The sequence below is a fragment of the Bufo bufo genome, chromosome 2, assembly GCF_905171765.1.
Source record: "Bufo bufo chromosome 2, aBufBuf1.1, whole genome shotgun sequence".
Classification (NCBI taxonomy): domain Eukaryota; kingdom Metazoa; phylum Chordata; class Amphibia; order Anura; family Bufonidae; genus Bufo; species Bufo bufo.
Window position 1 is genome coordinate 259009926 of NC_053390.1, and position 18853 is coordinate 259028778.

Consider the following 18853-nt stretch of genomic DNA (forward strand, 5'->3'; position numbering starts at 1 on the left):
TTTTTGCGGGTACGTCCACTTGTTGCACCAGACGCGTTTCGGGATGGTACGCTATCCCTTACTCAGTGATAAACACTCCAACTGCAGGTTCTCTCTGAGACTTTTATAAGAGGGAGTGTCGTCTTCAGGACAGACTGACATAAGGGGGATAGTCACATTTTTTTGCTGTGTTACAAAGAGTTGCCGAAGAATTCGGTGAGGAAAGACACAGGGCATCTCTTATTTGCATAAGGGTCAGATGATGTGGCGCTAAGTTAGATAAAAAAGTTTGAGTCGTTCCATGTTTTTATCGTGTATTTGGTTAATGTGCTTGAGGTACACAGCATTGTGTTAGCTTTTTTATGGTCTAAGAATACCAGGGATCTTAAGGGAATGTTCGACAGGGCCTCCTCTAATGTAATGTCTAGACGCCCTGTAGGAGAGCGGAGCCTGTCCAAGCACCTTGCGCCAATTATTGTTCTATGATCGGAAAATAGGTCGGGGAGACCCAGAACCCCTCTGTTAGGGTGTTGGGTTAAATACTTTTGGGGTAGCCTAGATTTCTTCCCACCCCATAAAAAAGATGTAAATATGCTCTGTAGACGTTTAAAAAAATGTTTTGGGTATTGGTATTGGTAAGGTAAATACAGGGTGGGCCATTTATATGGATACACCTTAATAAAATAGGAATGGTTGGTGATATTAACTTCCTGTTTGTGGCACATTAGTATATGTGAGGGGGGAAACTTTTCAACATGGGTGGTGACCATGGCGGCCATTTTGAAGTCGGCCATTTTGAATCCCACTTTTGTTTTTTCAATAGTAAGAGGGTCATGTGACACATCAAACTTATTGGGAATTTCACACGAAAAACAATGGTGTGCTTGGTTTTAACGTAACTTTATTCTTTCATGAGTTATTTACAAGTTTCTGACCACTTATAAAATGTGTTCAATGTGCTGCCCATTGTGTTGGATTGTCAATGCAACCCTCTTCTCCCACTCTTCACACACTGATAGCAACACCGCAGGAGAAATGCTAGCACAGGCTTCCAGTATCCGTAGTTTCAGGTGCTGCACATCTCGTATCTTCACAGCATAGACAATTGCCTTCAGATGACCCCAAAGATAAAAGTCTAAGAGGGTCAGATCGGGAGACCTTGGGGGCCATTCAACTGGCCCACGACGACCAATCCACTTTCCAGGAAACTGTTCATCTAGGAATGCTCGGACCTGACACCCATAATGTGGTGGTGCACCATCTTGCTGGAAAAACTTAGGGAACGTGCCAGCTTCAGTGCATAAAGAGGGAAACACATCATCATGTAGCAATTTCGCATATCCAGTGGCCTTGAGGTTTCCATTGATGAAGAATGGCCCCACTATCTTTCTACCCCATATACCACACCATACCATCAATTTTTTTGTTCCAACAGTCTTGGAGGGATCTATCCAATGTGGGTTAGTGTCAGACCAATAGCGGTGGTTTTGTTAACTTCACCATTCACATAAAAGTTTGCCTCATCACTGAACAAAATCTTTTGCGTAAACTGAGGGTCCTGTTCCAATTTTTGTTTTGCCCATTCTGCAAATTCAGTGTGCCGATCTGGGTCATCCTCGTTGAGATGCTGCAGTAGCTGGAGTTTGTAAGGGTGCCATTTGTGAGTAGCTAATATCCGCCGAAGGGATGTTTGACTAATGCCACTCTCCAGTGACATGCGGCGAGTGCTACGCTGTGGGCTCTTGCTGAATGAAGCTAGGACAGCCACTGATGTTTCTTCATTAGAGACAGATTTCATGCGTCCACATTTTGGCAAATCCAACACTGAACCAGTTTTACGAAACTTAGCAAGCAGTTTGCTAACTGTAGCATGGGAGATGGGTGGTCTCGTAGGGTGTCTTGCATTGAAATCTTCTGCAATGACCCGGTTACTGCGTTCACCAGACATCAACACAATTTCTATCCACTCCTCACGTGTTAACCTCGGCGACATGTCAATGGCTGTAAACAAAGAGAAACTTGTAAATAACTCATGAAAGAATAAAGTTACGTTAAAACCAAGCACACCATTGTTTTTCGTGTGAAATTCCCAATAAGTTTGATGTGTCACATGACCCTCTTCCTATTGAAAAAACAAAAGTGGGATTCAAAATGGCCGACTTCAAAATGGCCGCCATGGTCACCACCCATCTTGAAAAGTTTCCCCCCTCACATATACTAATGTGCCACAAACAGGAAGTTAATATCACCAACCATTCCTATTTTATTAAGGTGTATCCATATAAATGGCCCACCCTGTATAGTCTACTATAATATTCGCAGAATTGCATCGCAATTAGATCTGTTTAGCGATATTCCTGCAAATTAGAGGATCTAATAAGGGAGATAAAGGAGGCAGCCTCTTTTTTTTAATTTGAGATAGTAATATTTTCGACGCTTTATTACCATGGGCGTAATATTTATATTGCGTGGATAAGAACAATTTCGCAGTTTGAGTGTTTAAAATGTTCCTTAGTTCTGATCTCAAGGTGTGCAGACGTGCCAGGGTATCTGTAGCTACGTTTATTTTAAGTTGCGATTCTAAGGTTGAGATTTGCCATAAGAGGTCTTGAATTTTTGCCTGTCTTTGTTTTCTAATATGTGAACCTAATGCTATAAAGTGCCTTTTGAGATGTTTTGAGATTCATTTAATTGGAAATATTCTTACATAAGACCAGCTAAGTTAGAGATATGAGGGCCAGTGATCAGGGTTTCATTTAGTCTCCACCTTAATTCTGTCTTCTGCATGTTTGGTATTACAATACTGAAGAAAACTGGAGCATGATCGGATAATAGAATATTTCCAATTTGTGCAGAAGGGAATGAGTTGGAAAGAAGATATAATCCACTCTTTGGTAAGAGTGATGCGCTACAGAGAAATAGGTGTAATCTTTCTCATTGGAGTGCATTGCTCTCCATGCATCCACTAAACCTTGAGTATCCAATGCATTTTTTATCTTGCGTAGGGATGACAAAGACATCGCTGAAGACCCGGTCGAGCAATCAAGACTCTGGACCAAAGCCACATTAAAGTCACCACCTAACATGACCATGCCTTCTGCAAAATCTCCAAACTTGGCGACAACATCACCAAGCCAGTTCGCTTTGGCAGTGTTGGGAGCCTAGACATTTCCAAAAGTGAGCAGCTGAGGGCCTATAGTGCCCTTGATATAGATAAATCTACCTTCTCCGTCAACCATATGAACAATGAACAAATGGGGTCCTTTTATGTATAGCTATACTCGCCCCTCTTGATGCAGAGTGAGGTGATGGGCTATGATACCATTGATTGTATAGCAAATGTGACCGTTTAGGTATATGGTTGACTCGGAAGTGAGACTCCTGTATCAAAGCTACATCTACTTTCTTTTTGTGTGGAAAGTGCCAGATTGGGCTCCTTTTCGGCAGAGCGTTAAGTCCTCTAACATTGAAGGTACATACCTGAAAATTAGCCATAACAAAAAACATAAAAGCACATTATTTGCTCGTTTGACCTGTTTCTGTTGCTGAGACGCAGTCCCTTGGGGTGTGGGAAGGCTAGGAAAGAGGTAGGGAAAAATCCTAACCAAAAAATACAACATTCAACAATAGAAGAGAACCTTGTAGGTCGCAGCAATTCTGGCTCCAGTATCGGTAAAGCCTGGGAGGGGGTCTATACACTGTAGACCAATATCCAGCGCGAGCGTTAATTTCTGGGCTGAGTACATAAATGTTAGTACACAGGGTGAAAATGAAGATAAAGATAGAAGGGGTTATAAGGAGAAAGAAAATGAGAAGAGGTAGAGTAGCAGTGATGGAGTATCAGCGAAGCTTGACCGGTCAGGCAGGTAAGGCAATGGTGCTATTCAGTGTCCCTCTTATCTCGTTTGGTGGCTTGATGTCCCGAAATCTTCTTGGATCTCTGTGGTTTGGGTGAGGCTACTTGTCAGGAATCCAGCATTGGCATCATAGATCTTCTGTAAATCTGCGTGTGCTCGGACAACGTGTTTACAATTTGGGGTGTTGATCAAGGGATTGAAGGGATGAAGCCATCGATAGGTAATCTGGCGTTTTTGCAGAACATGTAGTAGGGGTTTCATGAGATGCCTCTTCTTTAAAGGGCTTCTGTCACCCCACTAAACATTATTATTTTTTTTTGTTAGTTTTAATCCCTATACTGCGATTTTTGCATACATACTGTAATTAATCATTTCGGTTCAGCAGATTATGTTAAAAACGTACTTTTAAAATATGCAAATTACCTTGCTACCAGCAAGTAGGGCGGCTACTTGCTGGTAGCAGCCGCATCCTCCTATCCTAAAGACGCCCCCTCCGCATGTTGATTGACAGGGCCAACGGACGGGATCGTCCTCTGGCTGGTCCTGTCTGCTATCAAGATGTCGCGCCTGCGCCGTAACGGTATTCAGTCGGCGCAGGCGCACTGAGAGGCCGCTCCATCCTCAATGCGCCTGCGCCGATGACGTTATCAAGTACACCCGGAAGAGAAGACGCCGGCATCGCTGGAAGGAGGCGGAGAGTCTGGTGACGTCGCTGGATGCTCGAATCAGGTAAGTATGTACGTAATAAGCATGCTGCCACAAAAAACACCAACGAAATGGGAATAAATAATTTTATAAAAATGACAGTTATTAACACTATACCACCAACGATTATTAATAATAAATCTCTTCCGGGTGTACTTGATGACGTCATCGGCGCAGACGCATTGAGGATGGAGCGCCGAGCGAGGGTCCGCCTCTCAGTGCGCCTGCGCGACTTTTTTAAAAGTACGTTTTTAACATAATCTGCTGAACCGAAATGATTAATTACAGTATGTATGCAAAAATCGCAGTATAGGGATTAAAACTAACCAAAAAAATCTAAAAATGTTTAGTAGGGTGACAGAAGCCTTTTAAAGGCATAGGTGATAAATCTTGGAAGATAGCGACCACTGAGCCTTCAATCTCTAAGGCCCCCTGCACACGATCAGGATTGCGTGCAGATTTGCTTGCGGAAAATCCGCACCGTAGGTCATGTCCATTGTATTCTATGAGAATTTGAAATTCTCAATGCACACGATGCAGATTTTTTCCGCGCGGATTTTGACCTGCGGTGCGGATTTTAAAATCCGCGACATGTCAATTAATTTTTTTTTTTCCTGACCGGATTTTCTTCATTCACTTAGTAAAATCCGCATGTGAAAAATCCGCATGCAAATCTGCACCAATTGATGCGGATTGACCGCACAGATTTGCCTGCGAACACCTGCGGATTTCAGTGCGGATGCTCCGCACATGAATCTTGAACGTGTGCATGTACCCTAATGCTTTGGTGGAGCGGGCTGCAGCTAGAATTTGTTCCTTTACTAAAAAGCTGGTTAGGCGACAAATTCACGTCTCTGGGAGGTTCCTGAGGCTTTGGCAGTGGTCTAAGTGCTTTGTGTATTCTGTCCATTTCAAACACCTCAGGGGATTCTGTTGTAACCAGGTGTGCAAAACACTGCGCAATAGCCGGATAGACGGATTCTGGGGTTCCCTTAAAGGATAACTGTCATATATTTTTTTTTATTTTGCTAGTTTTTTCGAGCTAGGCATGTATACCTGAGTTAGTCTGTCAACGATTGTCAGAAGATCTGTAATTACATTATAATAACAGCTTTCATTAATGTCTCCTGTCCCTTTCCACTGCTCCCTTAAAAGACCGTTTCTATGGCTTGTCTGTCTTCCTTTTAGTATAAACAGAAGACGGAGGGGCGGTCCTTCACACTGCATGCCTGCATTAGGCTTCAGAGTGAGGAGGCATGTCTCAGAAATCCAATCTCATTGGCTGACAGGAAGCTGCTGGCTACAGCAAGTTTGTATGTGACCTGAGGGAATGCAGTTTTGGCCTCAGAGAACTGGCAGAGGAGCCATCTTGAGAAGATCCTCATAATGTAGGATTCAAAACAGCCGTAACTAAGAGGAAAACTCAAGGAAAACTGTGGTATATAAAGAAACTAATCATTGCTTTATGCATAATGCTGCTGCAGCAGTAACATGCTAAAATTGATTTTTTTGAAATAAAAATATGACCGTTATCCTTTAAGCCGAATATTATTTCTTCTCCCTCCTATTATCCTGGTCTTCGACTAGGGAGTATAGATAGTTAGGGTGAGCTTGGGCGCTATCTAAATTATGGGAAGCATGCTCACCAAATTCAGTAGTGGCGTTTTGGGCGGCTTCCAGCGTCTCCACTCTGGCGCCTAGTTGCCTCATGTCCTGCTTTGTCTTTGAGGTCTTGACGTATAGGTTCCAAAGCTACATTAAGCAGTTCCTTCATAAATGCTCTAGATATTGGTAAATCAACAGGAGAGGCTGCGTCATCTTGGTCGCGGTCTCTGTCGGAGTCTGACTCTCCTCCCGCCGTGAGGGCTGTGCGTCGAGCCGTCGCCATCTTGGTTTCACTTCTCACCTCCGGTTTCTTAACAGATCTATCCATGTCGCTTTGGCTGGATGACATTTTTGTCTGCCCAGAGTTTCTTTACCCTTTTCTCTTGTAAGCTTGCCCATTTTATTATTTTTTTTTTAATCCAATCTCTTTTTTTATTTGACAAAGACATCAATACATGACATATGCATAATAAATCATGACATGATTCAAAACAAATCAAGCTTGCCCATTTTTGGTTTGATAATAGCTTTATCACGCTCGCTCTAGCTTGGTCTGCACCGGAGATCTTTATGCTGCGTGCATCCTGCTCGGCTGCCAGACTCCGCCCTTAACATCAACAGTTTTGATTGACAATACTTTGACTATTGATCATATAATCTTTTAGAAAATGCTGGTAGCAAATACTTCTTGGTGTACAGAGGCTAGTGATTTACTTACTCTGGGAATTGATTTCTGATCTTTTTTCTTGTAATAACAAAGTGGCATTACTTTTTATTTCAGGCTGTCCTCAACGCAGCCGGTGCACTGTCTCGCATTTCTCCAGACCGAGTACTTCCCAGACTTATAGGTATTATAACGGAATCCCTGCAAAATCCTACTCTGTGTCAAGTTACCCGAGAAGAGTATGCTATAATGCGGACCCCTGAGGGAGAGCTGTATGACAAATCTATTTTACATAGGTAATTATTGCTATGAATTCTTGCATTTGGGACTTCAAATTTTGACAACAAATGTTTTTAACATTATTTTTCTATTAGTGCTCAACAGGAAAGTTTAAAAAAGGGAAATATGAAGAGAGAGAATAAAGCTTACTCATTCAAGGAACAAATAATTGAGCTGGAGCTAAAAGAGGTATTTTCTTATTACTTATAGATTCATGTCATTCCATATTTTGTTTGTATGTAAGAACCATATTCTAGACATTCAGGAAATGCTTTGTACGCAGAGGCATCCAGGTGGCGTTCTTCCGGAACTCCATCGTGCCCCACCCTCTGCAGAACTAAATGCGTCCTATTTAATCGGGTTATCCCATGATTGATGTAAAAAATGAAAATCCGATATCGTATGGTACATGACAATTTCTTTCTAACAAAGCTAGACCCAGCCCTGTACCTCACATGGATCCAGAGATCTCCCCATTTATTGCTCCAGTTGTTCTGCTAGATTTAGTTCAAGCTGACAGCTCGGCAATTGCAAGAGTATTCAGATCTAGTTGCTGGTATTTTTTTTTATATATTTTTTTTGGACTATCCTTTTAGGCCTCTTTTACACGGGCGAGTTTTCCGCGCTGGTGCAATGCATGAGGTGAACGCATTGCATCCGCACTGAATCCGGACCCATTCACTTCTATGGGGCTGTGCACATGAGCTGTGATTTTCACGCATCACTTGTGCGTTGCGTGAAAATCGCAGCATATTCTATATTGTGCGTTTTTCACGCAATGTATGCCCCATAGAAGTTAATGGGGCTGCGTGAAAATCGCAAGCATCCGCAAGCAAGTGCGGATGCAGTGCGATTTTCACGCATGGTTTCTACGAGACGATCGGGATAGGGACCCGATCTTTATTATTTTCCCTTATAACATGGTTATAAGGGAAAATAGCATTCTTAATACAGAATGCTTAGTAAAATAGGGATGGAGGGGTTAAAAAAAAATACAAAAAATTGGTGATGGATCATGTGACGGACCATGTGATGAGCGCAGTGACGTCACCACAGGTCCTTTTCCTCAAAGAAGAAGAAAGAAGAGAAGCCGGGCTGCGCGAACAAGTGAATTAAGGTGAGTTTAATTTTTTCTTTTTTTTTAACCCCTCCATCCCTATTTTACTAAGCATTCTGTATGAAGAATGCTATTATTTTCCCTTATAACCATGTTATAAGGGAAAATAATAAAATCTACAGAACACCTAACCCAAACATTTCGCGTCTGGGTACCAAACATGGCGATTTTTCCCACACGTGTGCAAAACGCATTAAAACACTTTGCACTCGTGGGGAAAAATCGCACATGTTCCCGCAACACACCCGCAACGCAACGAAACCAGCCTTAATGCAGACAGAATCAGAAATGTGAATTATTAAGTAAATTTTCATAGTCTTAAAGGGGTTGTCCGGGTTCAGAGCTAAACCCGGACATGTCTCCATCTTCACCCTGGGCTGGGGCTTTTTTGTTTATATTATTACACTGCTAGGTGGAGGCTTCCGCCTAGCAGTGTTCCCGGTGACGTCACCGCCTCTGATGGGCGGGCTTTAGCGCTGCCCTAGCCATTTTACAGGCTAGTGCAGCGCTAAAGCCCGCCCATTAGCTCTGAACCCGGACAACCCCTTTAACTGTCTTTATGGTAGAGTTTGCAACTTTCTGTGTGAAAATGTATTTATATACTAACTATTGTGATGCTTTGCAGGAGATAAAAAAGAAGAAAGGCATAAAGGAAGAACTTCAGCTAACAAGTAAACAGAAGGAAATGCTTCAGGCTCAGATGGAAAGAGAGAGTCAAATCCGGAAGAGACTAAAGGAGGTGAGGAAACCAAAATATGAACTTCTAGTCTACCACAAAGCAGATGAAAGTTATGAAGGTGACACTAAAAACACCAGTTATGAGTTAGTTGCAAATTCCATATCGGTGACCTAGTGAAGCCTTAGCAGATAGGTTTTGGATATAGCACACTATTACTACAGTAGGTTGGCTCAGTACTATATAAGGTCTACCTTAGGCTCTGTTCACATCACTGCGTTTTATTTCTTTTTTTAGTCCATTATAGAAAACCGTGGAAGCTCTGGTTCCATCAAATGACTGAAAGGAATAGATGCAGTGGACCACATTGACTGTATTGTGGTCTGTTGGGTTTCTGTCATGCTGCACCATTTTGTCTGCGTTGGAAGCTGGAACGGGTTGTGACGCAGATGTGAACACAGCCTAACCTATATATATTGCATTAAAAAGACAGGGAATGTGTCAAAAACGATAGGAAACTTTTAGCTAACTTTGTTTGTAAGAGGCCCACTAGATGTTTTTAATTGTACAGTTTATGAATGCACCTTTTAACTTGAAAACTGGACAAATGCATACAGAGTAACCCTTTAAAACTGTTTGGAAATCTTTTAAAGTTTTTTTTTTTGGTCCATTTATATTGATGGCCATCGCCAGGATAGGCCATCAATATCAGATCAGCAGTACCCGAACCCTCACTGATCAGCTGTTCAAGGGTAGCTCTGGCACTGGAACAACACAGCTCTGTCCACTGTAGCGCTGTTCCCATTCACTCGAACGGGAACAATGCTGCAGTAACCAGTTACAGACACTACCTTTTGAAAGACATTGTGTAGTTCTGTGGCCGGTGCTACCACCTAACAGCTGATTGACGGGTTGTCGGACCCTGCCAATCTGATAGTGATGCCCTAAGCGGAGGATAGTTCATCAGTATGAAAACAGCAGAAAGTCCCTTTAAGTCTCTAATATTAGAATTAAATTTTTTTTTTTTTTTTTTTTTTTTAGTTGGATGTGGAGCTTGAAAACGCGATTAGGCTCCTGGACTGTATCATTCAGCAGAACTCCTCTGGGCTTTCTCAGCACATCCCGACACTGACCAGCAGCTTATTGCCTTTACTCAAGTCTCCACTGGCTGCCTTCCGGATACATGTACTCTTTGTGCAGTTAGCTGGCTGTGTCATGCCAGCCCATTTAAAAACATTTGGTAAACATCTTTATTTTTTCCCCTTCTCGTGCTTCTTTTAATAATGTCTGGAACAGGATTTGTCCTGTAATGAGGCTTTCCTTTGCATCTCTGAGAACTGGCAGTGATATCTGGCTTCTTTCTGCATAGGAAAATTGCTTGCCCACATTACTCTACGCTTGTTGAAACCAGAATGTAATCTGGATCCTGCCTGGTGCCAGGAAGAATTGCCAGTAGCTGTGAAGAGAGCAGTAAACCTTCTATACGCTTATACAGTCCCCAAGCGGAAGGATGACCCAGGTGACAAAAGCATGGTTTTTATTTTTGTAGCTAAAAGGGGTTGTCGTCATTCTTTATATTGATGGTCTAGTCTCAAGTTAGACGAGGTGGGTAGGTTGGGGTCCAGCACCCTGATCCCCCGCTGATCAGTTGCTCAGAAGTAGCTCCGGTGTTGGAAGTAGGTGCCGAGACTACACCGCTCTGTCCATTGTGTAGTATGTGTAGCTGGTTACTGTAGTGCTGCTCCCATTCACTTCAATGAGATCAGGGGTGCAGTAACCAACTTCTAGCACATTACTAGAGTTGTGCTGACATAGAGTGTGGGGCTCCCTTTCTATGTTGGAACGAAACCGGAAGAGCAGTGGGGATCGGTGCTGGAAGTGGGCCTTTGGGGCAGCCGTGATACTAAAATCATATTAGTGCAAATGCATTGAAAGCATATTTGTCTGGTTGGGCAGTGCTTTTAAAGATGGTGCTAACATTATAACATAAGTAGGTGCTGGTGTATAGTTTATCTAACCAGTATTTAGTATCTTGCATTTGGATTGTGTGATGATTGTATGCTATGCTTTACTACAGGGACAAATCCTCTGTCTGCACCAGCATTTTCCATCGTTTTCCCTCTCCTGAAAATGGTTCTAATGGAGACCACCAATAACAGTGAAGATAATGAAGAACTTCTAGTAGAAACATTGCATATTATCACTGTTCATTGCCAACTTCGGTCTTCCCAGAATAAGGCTAAACTTATTGATGAGGCAAGTCAATTCACCACGACCTGTGTAATTGTTATGATTTTCGGTAGATTTTTATATCTATTTGTGTCATTTTTGTTATCTTTTTAGAATGGTCCGGAGTTGCTGCCTCGCACAGATATGTTACTGTTATTAACTAGAGTGATAGGAACTGCCACCCCAAGGTTGCAAGTAAGTGTGAACAGTACTTTGTTCAATTGTTTTCTCCATTTTTGAGGATCCAGTTTTTTTCTTTTTTGCTAAAGAATGCAGAAGTACCCCCCCCCCCCCCCAATGCTAACAGAGTATTGGCAAATACCCTATGAGGATCTCATTTTAAAGTTTCTGCCAAGATACCGTCGGCTGATTGTTATAGCCAGCATGCACTTTTTTCGTGCTTTTTAGTTTGCATACCAATCAGTAGCTCAGCTATTAAACATTGTAGTACAAACTGTTTAGTTCCCCTGGGAGCCATATTGAAATGGAAAAAGGAATCCTGGGTGAGGGGAGTTGAGTCCTTATTATGTAACGGTATTGTAAAAGGCTTTTATTGCCTGTTGTAAGGTTTGCTTTCTCGTAGCCCATATTAAATTAAACTTCTCATAGGTCCTGGCTTCCAATGCCCTGACATCACTGTGCTCAAGCAGCGGCGGAGGAGGAGGATGTACATATGCAGAGCAGGACGAAATTGATGTTTTACTTGCAGCTTTGCAGTCTTCCTGCTCAAACGTGCGAGATGCTGCTCTGCGGGTAAGTACCGGTCACATATATACATATATACATATATGCAGTTTTCTGTTACATTTCTCTATTGTTGTTAGATCAGTGTCTATACTTTATGTTTGCGTTCAGTTTATTGTAAGTGACACATTCCTATTCAGCTTTACTCTGTGAAATTCTTATTGTACTTTAGGGGTTAATGGAACTTGAAATGGTGTTACCAATGCCAGACACAGATGAGGTGAATGGACTGGCCTTGTTGCACAGGCTCTTGGTGATGAAGTTTGATGTTGAGGCAGAAATAAAAGCACAAGCTGAAAGGTGAGGCGATGTCTAAGGTGAACACTATATGTCTGATTTGTTAGGCTACTTTCACACTTGCGGTATTGAGATCCGGCAGAGGCTTTCCATACTGGAATTAAACGGATCCGTTTTGATTTTGCACATCAGGGTGCATCCGTTCTGTTAGGATGTGGTTGTGTGAAATCAAAACGGATCTGTCATTGAATACATTGAAAGTCAATGGGTGACGGATCCTGTTTTTTAGGCACCTACACCATTTATCCGTAATCATTGTCTTACATTGTTTTCAGTGCCGGATCGGTTTTTATGACCAGACACAAAACCACAGCTTGCAGCAGTTTTGTGTCCAGTGGATATCTTTCCATTCAGAATGCATGAGGACTAAAGTGTGAAAACTAGATTTCTCGCTCATATCATTGAGGAACACAAGAACATGGGTATAGCTGCTGCTGCAACTAGGAGGCGACACTAGGCTGAAAACTGTTCTCCTCCTCCGCCAGCTATACCTCCTCCGGCCAGGAGAGAGCGCTCAGTTTTTAGCTTAGTGTCGTAGGAGGCAGACCCCCTGCTTGCAGGGTGGCTGTTATGTTCTTTTTTATTTTTCTCTTTCTTTTCAGGACATGGGGGTCCAGAGCCACAGCGGGGCTCTGCCTCCCACAAGAAGAAAAAGTGGACCAAGTCAGCTTGTCTCTCCTGCTCCCCTCAGCCATAGGGCCACCTGTTCCTGCCCTTTACTCCAGTCCCTGTCACTTGTGCCAGGGACTGAAGAGGTGGCCCTGCTGGTCTGTGTTAGGCCTCATGCACACGGCCGAGAGCGGTCCGTGGTAACCCGGCCGGGATTCCTGCTGACAGCAGGAGAGCACGGCGTCATTGGTTGCTATGACGCCGTGCGCTTTATGCCGCCGCTGCTGTACAGTGATACACTCGTATGATCTATACGAGTGTATTACTGTAGTACAGTGGCGGCATGAAGCGCACGGCGTCATAGCAACCAATGTGCATGAGGCCTTAGAGGCCTCTTCCTCTCCCTCATCCAGCTCTGCCCCACCTTTTGCTCCAGCTCTCCCTCCGACCACTGCGCACGACTCATGGACCCCAAGTCCCATGTAGTGCGACCCACTATGCATGTACTGCATGTAAGGTGAAGTTTTCTCGTGGACAGGCGAACCCCCTGTGTTCATCCTGCCAGCCAGCCCAGAGTCTGCAGCTCCAGGCACAGCCCGCTGACATGCCCATTCCCCCGGGTAGTGCGGAGCCTGAATGGGCGCGGTCCCTATCCCGGGCGGTAGCGGACCTCTCAAAGATCTCCCAATACACCCTTTCCTTGATGGGTCGCTTGGTTGAGACATCGTCCCCTGGCACGGTCACATCTCCTCCTCGGACGCGTCGCCACCCCCTCCTCCCCCCAGTTCGCTGTCCAAAGCGTCCTCGCTGAGGAGGAATCCCTCGTCGGATGGGGACATCGTGGAGTCGGATCCGGACCGTTCTTCCCAGATGGCGGTATTGGTGGATAGTCTAGTGTCGGCGGTCCGGGACACTTTCCAACTGCAGGATGAGAGCTCCTCCTCCTCTCACTAAGGGGTATCCTTCCTGCGAACCAAGCAGGCCCCGAAGTCATTTCCGGTCCGGGACAACTTTTCCCTACTGACGACCAAAGCTTGGGAACACCCGGGCTCGCGCTTTCTAGTTCCGAAGCGTTTGGATCTTCTCTATCCGTTTCCCCCTGATTCTGTGAGTAAATGGTCTTCCTCGCCAAAAGTACACCCACCCGTGGCTCGCTTGGCTAAGCACAATACCATTCCGGTAGCAGATGGTTCCCCCTTGCAGGACCCGATGGATAGGCGGATTGGATCCCTCGCTAAATCTATCTTCGCCCCATTTTCACCTCGGCGTGGGTGGCTAAGGCGGTCTCCGAATGGGCCTTGTGCTTGCACCAAGACCTAGACTCTGACCTTTCCAGGGCGGAACTTCAAGCCCTGGCGGTCCAGATCTCTCACGCAGGGAAATATCTTTGCGAGGTGGCCCTCGACGCTGGTTCGATGGTCGCGCGGTGCTCCGCTTTTGCCGTCTCCAATTGCCGGGAACTTTGGCTTAAGGCCTGGCAGGCGGATTCTTCATCGAAACGGTCTCTTCTGTCCCTTCCCTTCGCGGGTTCTCGTCTCTTTGGGCCTAAGCTGGACGAAATCATCTCAGAAGCCACGGGCGGCAAAAGCACCCACCTTCCGCAGCCTAAGCCCAAGCGCACTTCTCGTCCTCGCCCCTCTGCGGCCCGATCTCACTCCTTTCGCCGGTTCACTGGCACCCGTCCAGCGGCCCCGAGGCAGCCCGCCCAGGACCAGCGGCGGAAGCCTTCCTTCAAGCCCCAACCCGACTGGCGTCCTCGAGTTCAACCACAGCAGTCTTCCTCTGGGAAGCAATCCCCAGCAATAGGTGCGCCCCCACCTGTCTGGGTGGGGGGTCGGCTCTTTCATTTTCAGGAGGTTTGGCGGGCCCACATCACGGATGCCTGGGCACTGGAGGTGGTCACCTCGGGCTACAAACTGGAGTTCAAATCACTTCCCCCAAACCGTAGCTTCCCTTCCCAACCTCCCAAGGATCCTGCTCGGGCGGCGGCCTTCTTTCAGGCCGTTCACTCCCTCCTGGAAAGGGGAGTGATCTCCCCGGTTCCCTCGGAGGAGCGGTTCTCAGGTTTCTATTCAAACCCATTCATTGTGCCAAAGAAGGAGGGCGCGGTTCGGTCTCCCACGAGCGGTTCCTACGTTTCGCGATCAACTCGAGTCATTTCCAGTTCATCACCCTCCCATTTGGTTTGGCGACAGTTCCACGGGTGTTTGCCAAGGTGCTCGCCCCGCTCATGGGCCTTCTGCGCTCCAGGGGGATTGCCTTACTCCGATACCTGGACGACATCCTGATCAAGGTGCCGTCTGCCCGGCAGTGCGAGGAGAGTCTTTGCATCGCGTTGGATTCTCTCGCCCGTTTCAGGTGGATAGTCAACAGGAAGAAGTCTTCCCTGATTCCGACCACCTGTATTCGATTCCTCGGGATGACTCTGGACTCCGCAGCGGCCCTGGTACACCTTCCTCCGGACAAGATAAGGGCTATTCGCAGCTCGGTTCTCCGCTTGCTTCAGCATCGCTCAGTCTCGATTTGAGCTTGCATGAGGGTGTTGGGTTTGAGGCGGTGCCGTTCGCCCAGTTCCACACCAGGCCCTTTCAGCGAGCCATCCTGTCCTCCTGGGACAAGCCCCGGGAGTCGTTGGACCGAAGGTTTTGCCTCTCTCCACAGGTTGGGTCGGCCATCCGTTTGTGGCTCTCTCCATCGCTCCTGGAGACGGGTAGATCCTTTCTCCCGATCAGGTGGATGGTCATTACGACCGACGCCAGTCTACAAGGTTGGGGAGGGGTCCTGGACACTTGGACAATGCAGGGAGATTCGGACGATCTACCTCTCCCTCCGCCATTGGACTCCCGTTTTGCGGGGATTTCCGGTCACGGTGCAGTCGGACAATGCCACAGCTGGCAACCATCAGGGGGGGACCCGCAGCTCGGTCGTCATGTCGGAAGCTGCAAAGATCCTCAGGTGGGCGGAAGCCCACATTCCAGCGGTTCACATTCCGGGAGTTGCCAACTGGACAGCAGACTTCCTCAGCCGGACGACGAAGGTCCGGGGGAGTGGTCTCTCCATCCGGAGGTGTTCGACCTCTGTCGCTGGTGGGGGCGTCGGGACTTGGATCTGATGGCCTCCAACCTCAATCGCAACCTTCCGCTCTACTTCGCCCGCGCAAAGGAACCTGCAGCGTGCGGGTTAGACGCTCTGGTGGCGCCATGGGACGGCTTCACGTTCCTCTATGCCTTCCCGCCGTTGTCCCTCCTGCCCTGGATCCTCCGCAGGATCAAGTGGGAGGCCATTCCGGCCCTCTGGATAGCTCCGGATTGGCTGCGCAGAGCGTGCTACTCGGATCTAGCCCTCCTTCTAGGGGACGTTCCATACCCGCTACCGCTCAGACCCGACCTTCTGTCTCGAGGGCCCGTCTTCCACCAGAGTTTAGCTACTCTACGTTTGACGGCGTGGCTCTTGAAACCTTCCTCCTGAAGCGACCACGAAGCCCACCTCGTCCAGAATCTACTATATGACTTTGAGATCCTTCCTGCGGTTCTGCGAGGAGCGTGACCTGTCTCCCAGGTCCTTCTCTCTGCCGATGGTCCTGGTTTTCCTTCAGTCTGGCCTGGAACTCAGCATGGCGCTCAGCTCATTGAAGGGTCAGGTGTCTGCCCTTTCCATTTTCTTCCAGCCTTCACTGGTGGGATTGGGTCCGGTCAAGACTTTTCTTTAAGGCGTTGCGCACTCCGTTCAGCCTTACCGCCCCCCCTTGCATCTGTGGGACCTCAACCTGGTCTTGGGAGTTCTTCAGAATTCACTCTTCGAACCCCTGAGAGAGGTTTCCCTTCGCTTGTTGTCATGGAAGGTAGCCTTCTTGGTGGCCATCACGTCTATTAGGCGTGTATCCTTCATCAGGATAAGGTGGTGCTTCGCACGGTTCCTGCCTTTTTGCCTAAGGTCATTTCAGCTTTCCACGTCAATGAGGACATTCTATTGCCTTCCTTTTGTCCTCGGCCCTCCCACCCGAGGGAGGTGTTGTTGCACCGTTTGGATGTGGTGCGGGCTCTGCGGATTTCCCTGTCGGCCGTGGCCCCCTTTCGGTGTACGGACGCTTTATTCGTCATTCCGGAGAGTTCTCAGAAGGGGTTGGCAGCCTTGAAGGTGACGAACGCGCGGTGGATCCGTTCTGCTATTTTGGAATGTTACTGCGTCTGGGACAAGGATCCTTCCCCGGGGATTACGGCCCACTCTACCAGGGCGCTTGGGTCCTCCTGGGCTCACTTCCACCAAGCGTCGGCGGCTCAGTTGTGTAAAGCCGCGACTTGGTCGTCACTTCACACTTTTGCAAAGTTTTACCGGGTTCCCACTCTTGCTTCTGCGGACGCAGCTCTGGGCCGCCTGGTCTTGCAGGCCGCGGTGTGATGCCTGTCACGAGGCGCTCGTGTTTTCTTCACATTGTTTGATTTCCCTCCCAGGGACTGCTTTAGGACGTCCCATGGTCCTGTGTCCCCCAATGATATGAGCGAGAAAACGAGATTTTGTGAAACTCACCTGTAAAATCTCTGTTTCTCGCTTGATTCATTGGGGGACACAGCACCCACACCGTGTTCTAAGTACGGCAGGTGGGGCGCCAGGTTCCTGGGGCCTCGTTCCGTTCTGGTCCGTTGACCGTGTGCGGTTGTTTGTATTCCGTTTTTTGTTCTGCTTCTCCTACTGCTTTTGCACAAACTGAGAGCTCTCTCCTGGCCGGAGGGGGTATAGCTGGAGGAGGAGCTAACAGTTTTCAGCCTAGTGTTGCCTCCTAGTGGCAGCAGCAGCTATACCCATGGTCCTGTGTCCCCTAATGAATCAAGCGAGAAACAGATTTTACAGGTGAGTTTCACAAAATCTTGTTTTTTGTTCTTACCGCTTATACTAATAACTATATTGATTTGTCGCTGCGGTATTAAATAGTGCAAGGTGCATTAAGTGGTAAAGTGGGATGGGAGGAGGAGCCTATATAAGGAACAGCAGGAGAGTCAGTGTACATCCCTGCTGAAGGATATCGTAGTATCCGAAACGCGTTGGAGTTTTTGACATTCTCAGGCATCCGTACTCAGTAAGTGACGTCACTAGGCGCTCTGTTTTGAGCGTGAGTAAGCAGATAGGATCTAGAGTGGTGCCACCGGCCGGGGCACACTCTATCTTACACTGGTTGATAGGACCTCTTAGTCCACCCCGATAAGAAGCACCAGTATACAAGAGAGGAGCAACACAGGCAGCGAGTGACAGCGGAGCAACACAGGCAGCGAGTGACAGCGGAGCTCAGTAAGTTACATACTTGGTTTGGTGATGTGTACGCACGTATACCTCTATCCAAGGTGTCTTAATAGGTGTGGGCATAGAGTTGCGCAGGACCTATATGTACAAACCCAACCCAGAACCACATAGGCCATAAGAGGCCCGTAAAATAGAGAACGGGTGGGAGCTGTGTCCCCCAATGAACAGAAGAGAAACTTTACGGTAAGTACAAAAATCTAGTTTTCTCATCTGTATTATTGGGGGACACAGGCTTGACCATGGGATGTTACAGAGCAGTCCCAAGGGTGGGCATAACAAGATACCCTCCTGCCAATCAGTGAACCACCGCCTGCAAAACTCGCAGCCCCCAGAATGTTGATTGGGAGGGAGCGCTCCTCGAGTGACCACACGCCTTGAATGGACAGATTTTCCAACCCCTTCCACTCCCGACAGGAGATGACACATGTAGGGGACAAGGCGTTGGTGGGAGTCATTAACTAAAGGTAACCTGAGAAGGGGAGGAAGGAGGAAGAATGGGGGTTTTGGGCCAAAATACTTAACCGTCTGGTGTGTTCTGCACCACTGGTTCCAGCCGGGTTACCACCTTAGGTGTGCAGCCCCTTGGGGAGGGCCGCTACACCTGAAACAGAGGGGACTTATCGTGGTCTGCCATGGTGACCCGAAGGCTGGCTGGATGCAGAGGCTTTGGAAACCTCTGGTCCTCCTTGTCTTCTGGAGACAGGGAAGGAGCAGCGGGCTTGAGGACCCCCTGGTCTCCCGTCTCCTGGGTGGGGATGCAAGCAGCTAGGACTGCCTGTAATCCAGCTGGAAGAAAA

At 47.0% G+C, this 18853-nt stretch overlaps 1 protein-coding gene across 2 annotated transcripts in view; it reads left to right on the forward strand.

Annotated features, from left to right (window-relative positions):
• GCN1 (GCN1 activator of EIF2AK4) overlaps window positions 1-18853 on the forward strand; it is an 80658-nt gene that overhangs the window by 34314 nt on the left and 27491 nt on the right. For both annotated transcript variants that reach the window (XM_040416515.1, XM_040416516.1), the window contains exons 21-29: window positions 6928-7106; window positions 7185-7278; window positions 8832-8945; window positions 9924-10122; window positions 10252-10401; window positions 10960-11138; window positions 11226-11306; window positions 11721-11864; window positions 12028-12155. In XM_040416515.1, coding sequence (XP_040272449.1) covers window positions 6928-7106; window positions 7185-7278; window positions 8832-8945; window positions 9924-10122; window positions 10252-10401; window positions 10960-11138; window positions 11226-11306; window positions 11721-11864; window positions 12028-12155 — 1268 coding nt within the window. The remainder of the gene's footprint in view (window positions 1-6927; window positions 7107-7184; window positions 7279-8831; window positions 8946-9923; window positions 10123-10251; window positions 10402-10959; window positions 11139-11225; window positions 11307-11720; window positions 11865-12027; window positions 12156-18853) is intronic.